At 53.0% G+C, this 13812-nt stretch overlaps 1 protein-coding gene across 1 annotated transcript in view; it reads left to right on the plus strand.

The window, feature by feature from the left end:
- The first annotated feature begins 1184 nt into the window (after positions 1-1184).
- Positions 1185-13812, plus strand: part of CEP135 (centrosomal protein 135) — a 59937-nt gene continuing 47309 nt past the window's right edge. The window contains exons 1-7 of the mRNA XM_040966553.1: positions 1185-1223; positions 3207-3364; positions 5738-5928; positions 6602-6769; positions 8077-8218; positions 10003-10087; positions 13299-13427. Coding sequence (XP_040822487.1) covers positions 3252-3364; positions 5738-5928; positions 6602-6769; positions 8077-8218; positions 10003-10087; positions 13299-13427 — 828 coding nt within the window. The 5' untranslated portion in view covers positions 1185-1223; positions 3207-3251. The remainder of the gene's footprint in view (positions 1224-3206; positions 3365-5737; positions 5929-6601; positions 6770-8076; positions 8219-10002; positions 10088-13298; positions 13428-13812) is intronic.

The raw sequence follows: 13812 nt of genomic DNA on the forward strand, positions 1-13812 counted from the left end.
TTATCTGTTGAATAAACTTTTTAGCACTTAGACTGTAGTTTACCCTCCAAGCTTTTGCATTGGATCCCATACACACCCACTTGTCCCTGCTGCATTTAGTAATTCTTCATGTTTTTAATGGCAGTTTCATCTTCATCGAGCCATCAAGCCTCCACAGCACAGCAGCCAGGAAAGCCATCAAACATTCTAGAGTGCGGGAAAGAACCGCCCAGCAGGTGCCACAGGAGTGAGGCCAACTAGATGGCCTTCCAGGTCACTTCTAAACGGCGGCATCAGAGAGAACTCTCCTTTTCATGGCTTCTCTTGTGGGCTCATGCTCGCGTGCGTCCGATTTCTTCAGCAAAGTCCGTTCGCAGTGACGGCGTTCCTTTTTCTCTGATACCTCTGCCACGTCTCCATCCTCGATGCCCCCATGGAGCCCCGCTAAGGAACATCCCTGTGCCGCCAGGGGGCCAGGCTGCTGTTCCCCCAACCCCTCCGCTGTGCTCATGGCCCTCAGACCTGGGTAAGCAGCTAGCCCGAGCCTGGCTTCCCCAGTCACTCGGAGCAGAGCTATCTTGTGGCTTTGGACTTCCCCTCCTCTGCACTTACGGGGTTTCAGTACACATTTTCTAAGTGGTGTGTGTTTGGGGCAAAAGGAAACTCAAGAGGCATCCTGATTGGCTGGCTGGCTCTTCAGCAGCCATCCTGTTATGTTGATTTACAGCCTCCTCTTTCCAAACACAAATTTTGTTCTGCAACGGAAAAGAAAAAAGAGGCGTGGTTGTGAGCCGCATGGAAGCCCTGTCCAGAACCCAGCCGGTCGCTTGCTGGAAGCGCCGGCCAGCAGCTCCTGAGGCTCAAGCTGACCGGCACACAGAAGGGAGGTGATGCAGCACTGTGCGCAGCAGAGGGGCTGTAACCTACGGAGCGGTTACGGCCGCGGGGCGCGCAGCAGGTGCTCAGCTTCCGGACAGCCGCCGAGGCTGGCCCGGCCGCCAGGGGGCGCCGCCCGCCGCCCGCCCCGACCCCGCGCTTCCGGCCGGCGGGTTCCCGGCGCGCCCTCGCGACCCGGCCCGGTTACCGGGCAACCGCCGCGCCTCCGCCTCCTGCTCCTCCGGGCCGGCCCTGACCGAGGCCCTCTCCGCGCCATTTTCAAACTGCCCCTCAGCCGGAGCCGGCGGCGGCGGGGGCGACGAGGCCCGCGGGCGATGAGGCGGCGGCGGCGGCGGCCGGGGCTGCCGGTGAGTGCGGCGGGGCCTGCCCGGGCCGCTCCGGCCTCCGGGCTCCGAGCCTGCCGGCCGCGCAGAGGGCGCGGGGCGCGGGGAAGGGCAGGGGGCGCCGAGAGGGGCAGGGGCCCGGGAGGGGCAGGGGCGCGGGGCCCGGGAGGGGCAGGGGGCACGGGGCCCGAGAGGGGCAGGGGCGCGGGGCCCGGGAGGGCAGGGGCGCGGGGAGGGGCAGGGGGCGCCGGGAGGGGCAGGGGCGCGGGGCCCGGGAGGGGCAGGGGCGCGGGGCCCGGGAGGGGCAGGGGGCCCGAGAGGGGCAGGGGGCGCCGGGAGGTGCAGGGGCACGGGGCCCGAGAGGAGCGCTCCCTGCGCGCCCCGGGCTTCCGGGGCTGCTGGGCCGGGGGCGCGCTGCGGGGTCTGGGCGCCCGCGGGCTGGGGGTGACCGAGGCCGCGTGCTCGGGGGTCGGGGGCAGGCCGCGGTGGACGGTTCGAGAGCCCCGCGCGTTTGTTTGAGGCTGTCTTGGCTGGAAGCTTGGAGACGTCCCCGCAGGGTTTGGATGGGCGGGATGTGAGCCCGAGACCTTGGCCGTCATGGTGTTTTAAAGCGCCGGGAGTAGCCGAGGTGTGGATCCTGGGGAGGCCGAGCTGGAGGCCCTGTCCCGGCTCCGGCCTGCCCCGGCCGTGCTCAGGCGGTCCGGGGTCGGTTGTTTTTTTCCTCCAGTCTGCAGGAGTTTCCTGCATGCCTGCCGGAAGCCCCTGGCCCAGGAGGGAGGGTGTGGGGCAGGAGTGACACCAGGACAGGGGCTTGGGGGAGCTGAGGGCCCCCGGGGAGGTGCCGGTCTGTGTCCACACCCCTCCTCCCCGCCCCTGCCTTCCCCCTGGCATGGTGTCTGTGGCAGCGGTTCGATGCTACCTGTTGCTGAGCCCTGAGGCCACTCTGGCCTGGCACAGGTGTGGGTGTCTCCTGGGGTTTGCTGCAGTGCGTGGAGCAGCAGGGGGCTGCTTTGCTTAGCGTCCCTGGCATGTATCCAGAGGTCGTGGCGTGCCTGGCTCACCCACCCTTCTGTCGACAGGTGTTCAGGGGGTTTCCACTGGGACACTCTTGTGGAAGTTTCAGGGTGACAGACTGTGCCCCAAGTGGCTGTACCCTGTTTGTGAGCCGGCGCTCCCAGCTTTGCTGCCATCTGGCATGTGTGTGTGGGATGGAGGCCATTGGCCTCGACTGTGGTTCCAGATGATATTTCCCTGGTGACAGGTGAATGCTTTTTCTGCAGTGCTTCTGTGCAGGTTCCCTTTGGCAAAGTGCCAGTACCAAGACAGGCAAAACTGGATTTTCAGTGTTTTGGGTTTTTTTTAAAGTTTAGTTAATTTATTTGAAAGGCTAAGTTAGCAAGAGGGAGATGTGCCATGCAGGTGCAGGGACCCAAGCACTTGTCTGTCCTCCGCTGCTCTCCCAGGCTGGTAGAAGGGAAACTCAAACTGACGGCCGTTTGGGATATTAGAATCACATCCAGTGGCTTAACCCACTTCGCCACAACACCAGGCCCAAGTTTCACTTTCAATCCAAATATGTTTTCCTGCTGGATTCTTATTGAGCTGTGAAGTTCCTGTTGGCCCTCATGCAGGTTCTGTGTCGTGCACCGTGCTTGCTTCTCCCACACTTCGGTTTGCCTTTAAACGTCCTGGAGGACTGTCTTGATGAGCAGGCACTCCTAATCTTGGTGCTGTCCCGTTTGTCAAGTTTTTCTTTTCTGCTTAGCACTTTGGGAAGGACCACTGACTGTCATTCCCCACCTCAGGCTGACTATTCTAGACTCTTCCATTGTTTTAATGCACACGTTTAAGTTTCTGAAGAGGCATACTTTAATACAGCAACATGAATGTCACAGGGATTGGGTTTCAGTGACTGCTGAAGAACAACAAAAGAGTTGTTTCCTTTGCCAAGAGTCGGTCTCGGTCCTGGGCCCGCTCACGTGGTGCTGTTTCATTCTTTGCTCCTAGGACTTTAGTTTCTGGACGTGAGAAGAACTGAGGCCGGAAGACAAGATGACCACGGCTGCCGAGAGGAAGTACGCTAACATCAGGAAGAGACTGGACCAGCTCGGCTACCGGCAGGCTCTGGCCGTGGAGTCTTTGCCGCTGGTGGAGAAGCTTTTCAGGTGAAAACTCGAGCACCCGTAGGAGCGGGGCGCAGTCTGTGAGCCCCACGGCATGAGTTCTCTCCTGTTTCCTCAGCCTGGCCCTGCTGGAGCCTGGTGCCCACCGCTCACTGCGCAGGCCAGAGTGGGGCTGTGGGGGTCTCTGCTGCTGTGGAGAAGCCCGTCCCGGCTCCCCTGTCTGCTTTCCTGGTCTTTATTTTCTGTCCTGTTAGCAATGGCTCTCTAATATCTTGTTGGCCTTGGTTTAGCTGTCATGTGCTGCTTTAATTGGAAAGTTTTTTTTTTTTTTTTATGATTTTCCCCCTTTTCTTCAGGAACTGTGTTGGAGCGGCTTGAGGTTGGGGCAGGGAAGTTGTCAGGGTCTGTCGTGGTGGGCCGCGAGAGGCGGTGACGGGGAGGGGTGGGTGGCTGGAGATCTTGCGGTGTTGCCGGTGGCTTGTCAGGTGCCTCCTGGCTGGCCCAGGTGTCTGTCCCCTGCAGTGTGGTGTCCGGGCGTGAAGTCACCAGCAGGTCCTTGCTCTCTGCGCTCCTGAGCCGCATGTGCTGCAGGATGTACCTGGGGCCTGCCGTCTGCACTGTGGAGTGGCACTCACAGCGGCCTGTGCCTCTGGAGGGCCAGCCTTGTGACTGGAGACCCTTCATCACTGATCAGTGCCTTTAGCCCATGGGACATAGAACGGGCATGGAAATGGTAGGACATTTTGCCAAACTGTCAGAATACAAGGGTACTTGAGTCTAGTTCCTAGAAGGAGCTCCGCGTAGTGAGCAGCCTGCACCACGCTCACATCCCATGTCGGAGTGCTGGTTTGAGTCCCACCTGCTTCCTGTGGCCCAGCTTCCCATTAGGGCTCCTGGGGGGACAAGTACTTAGGCCCCTGTCACCATGGGGCAGCCCTGGGTGGAGTCCTGGCTCCTGGCCTCACCCATTGCAGCCCTGGCTCAGTGGCCGTCTGGCTGGACCATCTGCATCTGCGTCTTTCTCATGTTACCCTCTGGCTCTAATTAATTATAATTTTCTTTTGGTGTTTTATTTTTGATTAGTTTTTTAACAGATTCAAATAATTCTTAAGAACATGGTGATACGGCCTTCCTCCCCTCTTCCCACCTTCCTTTCTTCCTTTTGTTTCTGTTTTTTAGTTTTTGAGATAACATTGTAAATTTAGGTTACAGTAAAAAGGCTTAATACTCACCAAACACAGAGTTTCACAAGTGCAAGCGAAAGCCCCTTAGTTCGGTGGGAGTACAGCGTGGTGGTAACTAATGGTTACATGAAGAAATGACTCACTCGCATATAGCGAATTTAGTCACAGGTTATAAGATTTTACAAAACTAATTGCAGCAATACTGATACACACTGACGTTTCTTTCTCTTAATAGCTGCATGATATGCCGTCGTGTGTATATGCCACATTTTCTTTTTCCATTTATCTGACGGCGGGCAGCTGGGCTGATGGCTGGTTGTGGCTCTTGTGCTGCTAGACACACAGTGGCGCCGGCGTCTCTAATACGCCATGTTCAAGTGTTTGGGGCATATATCCAGTAGCGGCATCACTGGATCCCACGGCCAGTCTCTTTCTAATTTTTTTAAAGGATTTATTTATTTTTATTTACAGCAAAATTTACTGAGAGTAGAGATGAAGATTCTTCATCCACTGCTTTACTCCCCAGATGGCCACAATGGGTGGGGGCTTCCTTGGGGTCTGCATGCGGGTGCAAGGACCCGAGGGTTTAGGCCGTTTGCCTCTGCCTCCCAGGCCACTAGCAGGAGTTGTATGGGAAATGGAGCAGCTGGGACAGAAACTGATGCCCTCATGGGATGCTTGTGCTGCAAGGTGGAGGATGAGCTAGTTGAGCCAGTACATTGGCCTCCTGCCTCTAGGTTTGTTTCTTTTGTTTTTTAAAAGAAATCTACACACTGTTTTCTGCAGTGGCTACAGTAATTAATGATTTGAATGTTTGTGGGAAGAAGAAGTTAAAACATATCCTGTGGCCCGTGAACTTGCAGACCCCCTTCTGCAGCCTGCACGGTGCTGACGGCTGTGTGCGTTCCTGCTCACTTGAGTTTAGGGAGCGGTTAGTCCGTTGGTTTGTGTTCTGAGAACTAGGGGCTCAGTCTTCCAGAGACCAGGTCCCTTTACAGACTCCAGGTGGCCCTGAGGGGATGGAAAGTGGTGTGTGTGTGTGTCTGTGGCTTGCAAATCATCCTGTTTGCAAGGGCTTCTTGCTTCCTTAAAAAACCCTCATGCTTTTATTCAAAATTTGATCTCTCTTCACATGAATGCATCTGTTAAACGTGTAGAAATATATTTCTAGCTGTTAGGAAGCGAATGGGCTGTCTCCTCGGGTTTAACATGTTCTGTTCCTGGGTCCTAGTGACTTAGTTCACACGACAGAGAGCCTTCGGCAAGCAAAATTATCTACTGTGAAAGCGGAAAAAGAAAGCGCCAATTTTGATTTTGTGTTGGAGCCCTATAAAGTGGAAAATGCAAGATTGAGTAGGGAAAATAATGAGTTATACCTGGAGTTGATGAAAGTGCGAGAACATTCAGACCAGCATGTAAGAGGTGAGTGGAAACTTGGGAGTTTAAAGTGCAGCGTTTCTTTGCCTTTTTTGTCTGATATGTAACAAAAATTAAGGTCTGATTTTGAAATTGTTGAGAAGCCATGACAGTCCATGTACAAGCACCTGAGCCACTGTGGGGGTCCTCAGGTCCTGCGAAGGGGGCAGTTGCAAATGCATTCTGTAGCTGCATTGGCGCCACTGCTTGGGGGTTGACATGTTAGAATTAAGTTAAGTTGGATTAAATAATGGGGAACATTGAATGCTAGAACTGAAGAAACATTCTGGAAACAGTTTTTTTTCCCCCTTATTGAAAAACAAAAGTGATGAAGTAAGGTAAAAGTTATATGAGAGAGAGAGTAGGGTGGTTTCAAAGCTGGTAGGCCGGGGTAGTTAGGTTTGTCTCATGAATTACCCTCGAGCCTCTGTCTGAATGGGCAGTCCTGCCTCACACCCCGTTCATTGGCTCACAGGCCATGAGTGTGTCAGGCTCCCGGAGGAGCAGGAGAGTGAAATTCCTTTGTGTACGTAGAGAGTTATTTTCATTAGCACTGATAGCAGACTACAATGAATTAGGTGGAACCTTCAAAATGGCATTGATTGAATTTTGTAAGATGGAGAAATTGCATGGATTTCTTGATCTTTAAAATATAGCCTTGAATCTTTTTAACATTAAGACCTGAAAACCACTTTGAAGAAGTGTGCCCGGGAAACAGCCGACCTGAAGTTTCTTAATAATCAGTATGTTCACAAGCTCAAGCTTTTGGAGAAAGAGGGCAAAGCTAAAAATGAAAAAATTCAGCAACTTCAAGAAAAGAATTTGCATGCTGTAGTACAAACTCCAGGTCAGTGTTTTCAAGACAAAATTCAGTCTACTACTGTGGAAGGAAAAAAGGCAGACTGTACTTGGTCTTGGTGGGTTTGGCCTCAGTTCGCCGTGGGATGCTGGGCTCCTCGCCCACCTGCAGTATCTCTCCAGAGTCCTGCCCGTGCTCACCCTGGGAGGCATGTGACGGAGCAGATGCCTGGGGTCCTGCCAGGCGTGTGCGAGACCCGGCTTGGGTTCCTGGCTCTGGACAAACCCAGCGTTTGGGGAGCGAACTAGCAGATGGAAGCAAGCTTGCCCACTCTCCCTGTCTCTCCCATTTAGGAAAATAAGGTTAAAAATCTTGTTTAAGGATGGTGATTCACCCCTACCACTTGTAAACATAATTTGGAAAACATTCTGTACAAACAACAATTTAGGTTATAGCATGGCTTGGCTTTATGACAATGTTGCATCATGTTCTAATGTTGCTGAGTAAAATTTGTTATTTGCTCTTTTTTACATATATATTTTACTTTTTATAATGATTACATAGTGGATCAGGGTGGGAAGGATCGAGGGTTAGGGAAAATTGGATGAACTCACTGTTTCCAAATTTGCAATTTCTTCTTGTTCCTGGGGAAGGGGAGAGACAGAGAGGGAAACACTCCTGACTTTGCACACGTCCCAGACCCAGGCACGAGGAACCGCCACCTCATATCAGCCCAGAGTCTCAGTGTGTCCATATTCTGAGGGTTCTGTCCACGTGGTTTGGATAGTTCTGGAATGCTGCTGATTTCACCGATCTGAGGGTGATGTCACCTTCCCAGTGTCTGTTGGCTCCATTCACCTGGGTTTCTTTCTGTTGTCATTTGTTTGGGGTTGTTGTCCAATTAGTTCTGTTCTGCTCCAGCACCGAATGAGCTGCCGTATTCTTTTAGAGCAGGGCCCATGCCCACTGCTCCACCTTTTTCATTAAGTAGGACCTGTTCTTGCAGGCGAGTCCAAGGACCCAGGCCAGGCGTGCATTGTCCTCCAAGCTCCTTGCGTGACATTGTAATGACATAATTGTGATTATTTCTTACACTCAGCTTGTAATCCTGCTAAAATCTTTTCTCGTGGAGGAACACAGGAAGTCTGGGCACTTAGACAGGTGCATAAAATTTGTTTTATAACCACTGTCTTGGGATTTCTAGGAATACATTGTTTAAAGATCAGATTGAATATCTACAGCTGAGGGGAAAATGCTTTGCTGAGGTGGTTTTGTATCAGAAAGGCTAGCCTGGGGCGTTTAAATGGAATACCTTGTTACTTTGTTTCTTGTAAAGATGCACCTTGTGATTTTAGGTGGCAAGAAAAGAAGCATTGCTTTTAGGCGGCAGCGCATGCAGATCGACGAGCCGGCGCCCCCGTCGGAAGTCAGCTCTTACCCGGTCCCCCAGCCCGAGGACCCCTACATCGCAGACCTGCTGCAGGTGGCTGATAACAGGTGTGCCTGGGCCCGGCTTTCCTGGGAGGAGGACTTGGGTCCTTTGTGTGTAGTCGCCAATCTCTGGCCAGAACTTCTCACAGGCACTCAGTAAATGGAAACTTTGCTCTTAGCTAGGCCTGTCTCCATGGTTTCCTGTCTGCGGTTGCCGTAACATCCCGGTGCCCTGCTCGGGTGCAGGCGCTTGGACAGTCAGCTTCGCTTTGATTAGGTTACTGTTTATGGGATTCCTTATTATGCAGACTTAGGTCAGATGTGGGCGGACGTGAGCTTGTGGGCACCTGGATCCGAAAACGTCTCGTGATTTTTCTGGCTGGCTGTTTGTATTACTTCCTTCAGTTGGAATCCCGCATCAGTTCCACGTATTGGAACTCCTCGAGCCTGCGGGGCAGGAGTGTTCTCGGACTGTCAGGATGAGTGAGGCGTGTCACAGCTCTGAGAGGCACACACAAAGTGTCACTCAGCAAATTGGAAGGAATTCACAGCAGCCTGCGAGCGGGGGTCATGGTCTGCCTGGTGCCCGCTGGGCGGGCATTTCAGCTGCAGGGGAGGGAGAGGAAGTGGTGCAGGTGACCTTTTAGGCTGAAGGTTGTGCAGATATGGGGGAGATTTTCAGTTTCTTGAGCAGAATAAATGATAGGAAGCATTGATTGGGAGCTCTTCATCCAGTATCCTTGCCTGTGGGCACAAAGATGTCTGACCTCACCCATGAGCTGTTTAGTACTTCCAAATTTATGGAATTTTGTTAGGATCCGGGTGTCGCAGACTAACCATTAGTTATTAAAATTATTACTTGTGTTGTTCAGTTTTGTGTTTTGAGTCACTCGTGCATTTGTGAGGGCAGTCACACGTGCACGCCTGCTAAGCCCGGTCTGCAGATGCCCCGGCTCCATCGGTACCAGGAGCTGGCTGATCTAGCCTCACTCCACCCCTGGCAAGGAGTCTCCTGAAAGTGGGCCTTGATTTATCGCCCCGGTGTGAAAGTGGGTGGTGCCGTTTTGGGACAGTGCAAATATATGCCTTTAAGATTCAGATAATTTGGAAAAAAAAAAAAACCTCACTCTCAGAATTAACAAATTTTGGAAGGAATAGTTTTGTTGAGGTAGTTGCTTGAAAAATTCTGGTATGGGTTTTTTTCTCATCTGTAGAAGTGGCATGGTTTGTAGTCGATGGAGGGCTGATTAGGGTCAGAAAACACAATTTAGTTCCTCGTTTCACTTCTTGGGAGTTTTGCACTAGACCACAAGTTTCTTGAAGCTAAAAGTTGTCTACAGATCATAGTGAGGCTTTTGATTGCATAGTGGATCAGTTTTATATTATTTACCACTCAGTGTTTCATCTGTTTTTGATAAAGCTGACTCTGAGTCAGTGTGCTGTCCTGGGGCGGAGCAGGACGCGGGGGGACTTTGGGCTCTCTGGGCAGCGCCTCGTCCCTCGCTCAGAGCAGAGAGCCCAGGTGTAACCAAGGATGTGTTGGGGCGGGTGAGGTGCTGCTCGGCTGTACCCCACGTAGGATACATGCGCTTCAGTACTGACTCTGCTTCGGGCTCCAGGTTCCTGCTTAGGAGCACCTGGGGACCCAGCGGGTGAGGGCATCAAGAGAGGGTGCCCAGCTGCCAGCCTCACTGTGTTTCCAGCTTCGGCTGCCAGCAGGTGGGGCGTGGCTCGCTCGCTCGCTCACTCGGGCTCTGTCTCTTACTGTCTATCTCTCAAATTGAAAATAATGTTTAAAATTCAAAAGCCTCTTTAAGACCATGTCGGCATCAGTTATAAATGTGTTTCAGGATTCAAGAACTTCAACAGGAAGTCCAGCAGTTGCAAGAAAAGTTAGCGGTGATGGAAAGTGGAGTGAGAGACTACAGCAAGCAGGTACGCTGGCCCTGACTTGCGCCTCAGAGCTCGCGGTGGCTGTGCTGTGACTCTGAATGCAGCGGTATGTCTCCGATGCCGCCGATAGAGTGGACAGACTGCCTGGCCCGGGCAGCTCAGGCACTAGTCCCTGCCCTTCCTTGGGTGGCAGTGAAGAGCAGTTTTGGTTTTGTTTTGTTTTTCGTTTGCCTCTGCAAGTCTAGTTTCATAGCCATGTAACTATTGGCATCTCAGGAAGAATCTTATTAAAGGATGCTGCGCTTTATAATTGTTTGCAGGCCTTTTTGAAGCGTAGGTTTTGCTGTTTGAGCGTGTCTGTTGCCGTGCTGTTTTCTGTCGGCGGGGCCAGGCCCTGCTGAGGCGGGGCGCTGGTGGACACGCAGGGAGGTGGTAACCACGACGAGCTTCGCCCTCTCCTGCTTCCTGCTGCCGCCTTGGCTACATTCTGACTGCGGGGGCAGCGGCTGGCTTTCCTGCTGAGCTCACTGTGGGCGCAGTTGGGCAGTGCTGCTCGTCTCCTGCACGGGACGTGACCACGTTTCTCTGCAGCGAAATGATTGGTGCAGGCAGAGATGTGCCTGTGTGCTGAGTGCAGCTGCTCAGGTTGTAAAGTACTTTGAAGATGATTTGGCTCAAAGTAGAATTAAAAGAAAAAGATGTTAGAAATGTGAATTGCATGTGTGAGTTAAGTATTACTAGTGTTTTTCGGTTCGTAGCCATCCATGTCATTTCCCCCGAGTGCTTTGTGAGCGTGGACTGGCCAGTCTTCCCTGGCTGGGGAAGCAGCAGGCCCACTGTTGGAGTGGACCTGCCAGCGTGGCGTGTTGAGGCATAGCCCAGCCTGCTCTGCTGTCCAGCGCCTTCACCTTGTCTTTGCTTGAAGTTATTCTTGCTCTCTCAGCTCCATTTCTAAATCTTGCTGTCCTCAAACCTACTGCAGCCTCCAAGTTCACCCTTCTTGGTGACAGCTTCCCTCCCCTCCCTGTGAGGTTGGCAAGGCGCTCAGCTCTCCCAGGCCAAGGCCGGATGGTGCCCTCCCCGGGTAGGCCTGTGCCCTGCAGTCCTGCCCTGCACAGGGCCTTCCTGTGGTCAGTGCCCATCAGCGAGCAGTTACTGTGCTTGGACCAACACTTGAGCAGGGATAGCAGAGGAGGTGGCAGCACCATCACCGTGTAGGCCCTTGACACGTGTCTGCCGCTCACCGCTCCCTCCTGGCACCTGCGCTGGGCCCACCTCAGGCATCCCAGCAGAGCTGTGTGCTTGGTGCCTCCTGTTCTGCCCCCATCGTCACCTCCTGCTCGCTCCCTACCTTCTGCCCCCAGCCCTGTCATATCGGTCGATAGAGTTAACGGTCACATCCACCAGGACCTTTTCTCCTGTTCTGCGGTATTTTCATTATTACTAATTTCTCTTTGAAACTTGTCTGTAACACTGTTGTCTGTCAGTTTTTCCTTTTGTTTGGAAAGCCTTTGATTTGCTTTGTGCCTTTGCACCTGCCGCCAGGGCTGTTTCTGTTCTCTGGGTTCTTTGAGCCCCTCTCCTCTCCTTGTGTGTTTCCTCAGATGTCTTCACCTGCTCTCTTGGTTAGCATTTTGCCGCGTTGGTGACCTCTGACCCCCGACCACGAGCTCTGCCGAGCCACTGACTGTGGACTTCCACTTGTTTCCTGCTGCAAGTCTGTTAGCCTCGTGTTCTGTGCCGTGTTGGTGCTGTGGGCACTGGGCAGTGGGGTCGCTCTGGGTCGCCTCCTGCCTTCACAGTGCCACCCCCCATGTTCTGTCATCTCTCCTGTCCCAGCACTCCTTACGCTCTGTGCTGCGTTCCACCCTGGGCCACTGTCGTGTGCTAACCCTAACTCCCTCATCCCTTCCTGCAGTGGGCCTTCCTGCCTGTGGTGCGTTCTAGTCGGTTCACCCAGTAGTCCAGCATAATCAAAGCTCCTGCCTGATTCTTTTTTCTTTTTTAAAGATTTATTTATTTTTATTGGAAAGTCAGATATATAGAGAGGAAGATCTTCTGTTTGATGATTCACTCCCCAGGAACTTCAATGGCTGGAGCTGGGTTGATATGAAGCCAGGAGCTTGGAGCTTCTTCTGGGTCTCCCACATGGGTGCAGGGTCTCAAGGCTTTGGGTCGTCATCCACTGATTTCCCAGGCCACAGCAGGGAGCTGGATGGGAAGTGGAGCTGTTGAGATTAGAACCGGCGGCCATATGCGATCCCGGCGCATGCAAGGTGAGGACTTTAGTCGCTAGGTTACCGTGCTGGGCCCCTGCCTGATTATTCCCACTCATTGGCAGCTCCAGCCCATGCCCACTGTGGTACTGTCCGAGTGAGTCATCTGACATGCCCAAGACACAGCGAGCCTTTCTGTCACTGCGAATGAGATGGCCCTTGTCTCATTGTGGCTTTGTGACGGGCTTGTCTGGTGAAGACCTCGCCGATGCCGCAGGCGCAGCACACCATGAGACTGAGTCACCTCATCCTATAACTACTTTGGCGACTGTGTTCTGGCCTTGAGGGCTCATATTTCATTGCAGTTACTGGCTTAGCTGCTGCTTTTCCCTGTGAAGCTCTGAGTCCCTGAAATTCAGCAACCACATTTTATTCATCTTTATAGCCCTAACCCTGTACTCTAGAATTGCTTCTTGAATTACTTGGTTTCTATTTTCAATACTTTTTGGAAAAAGAAACCAAGCAGGAAGTGTGTGTTTTCCCAGTTTTGTGTGGGGATTGGTGTCCGTGAATGGCCAGTTTTCCCGGTTTTGCGTGGGGATTGGTGTCCGTGAATGGCCAGTTTGCCCGGTTTTGCGTGGGGATTGGTGTCCGTGGATGGCCAGTTTTCCTGGTTTTGCGTGGGGATTGGTCTCTGTGTACGGCCAGTTTTCCCGGTTTTGCGTGGGGATTGGTGTCCGTGTATGGCCGGCAGTCTGTCTGGTTGTGCTCGCTCGTGCTGTCTGCCCGGTGGCGGATGGTTGGTTCCCGGCACTGTGGCTTCCTGGGCTTTGCAGCAGGACCCGCTGTGGTCGCTGTGCCGGATTCCTGTGTGTTAGTTTGAGCAGGCCCAGCACGCCCAGCCCCAGGGCTTGGCACCTGCGGGCTCCACCACCAGGTTTCTTTCTGTGGCATTAACAAGTATTGCAAGTGTGTGCTCACTGTTAATGAGTTCAAAGCAGCAGTTCCAAAGTGATAGCACGACTTTATGCCCACAGATTGAGCTGAGAGAACGAGAGATAGAACGGCTGTCCGTGGCCTTGGATGGTGGTCGCTCCCCTGATGTCCTCTCGCTGGAAAACAGAAATAAAGCCAACGAAAAGCTGATCGCTCATTTAAATATCCAGGTAACGGCCTTCGCAGTTTGCTGAGGCTCCACATTTGCAGATGTTTCTGGTGGTCTCCAGACTTTAAACCCTGAGTTTCTCACTCAGGTGTGATTTACAGGGAAATAACTCAGTAGAGTCAGAGTGTCCAGAAACAGGTTACTGCCATGAAAAAGTCATTTTAAAAATAGATTTATGTATTTATTTGAAAAGCAGAGTTAGAGAGGGAGAGCCCGAGCTTCCATCTGTTGGCTCCTTGCTGAAACAACACAGTCCTGGGCCGGGCCGGGCTGAGTTCAGGAGCCTGACCGCCCCCTGGGACTCCCACACTGGTCAGGGCCGGGGGACTTGGTTAGGCTCCCTCTGCTTCCCCAATGCGTTGGCAGGGCTGAGCAGCTGGGCCCTA

Source organism: Ochotona curzoniae, unplaced genomic scaffold (assembly GCF_017591425.1).
Source record: "Ochotona curzoniae isolate NIBS_2020 unplaced genomic scaffold, NIBS_Ocur_1.0 scaffold_4506, whole genome shotgun sequence".
Taxonomy (NCBI): Eukaryota; Metazoa; Chordata; class Mammalia; order Lagomorpha; family Ochotonidae; genus Ochotona; species Ochotona curzoniae.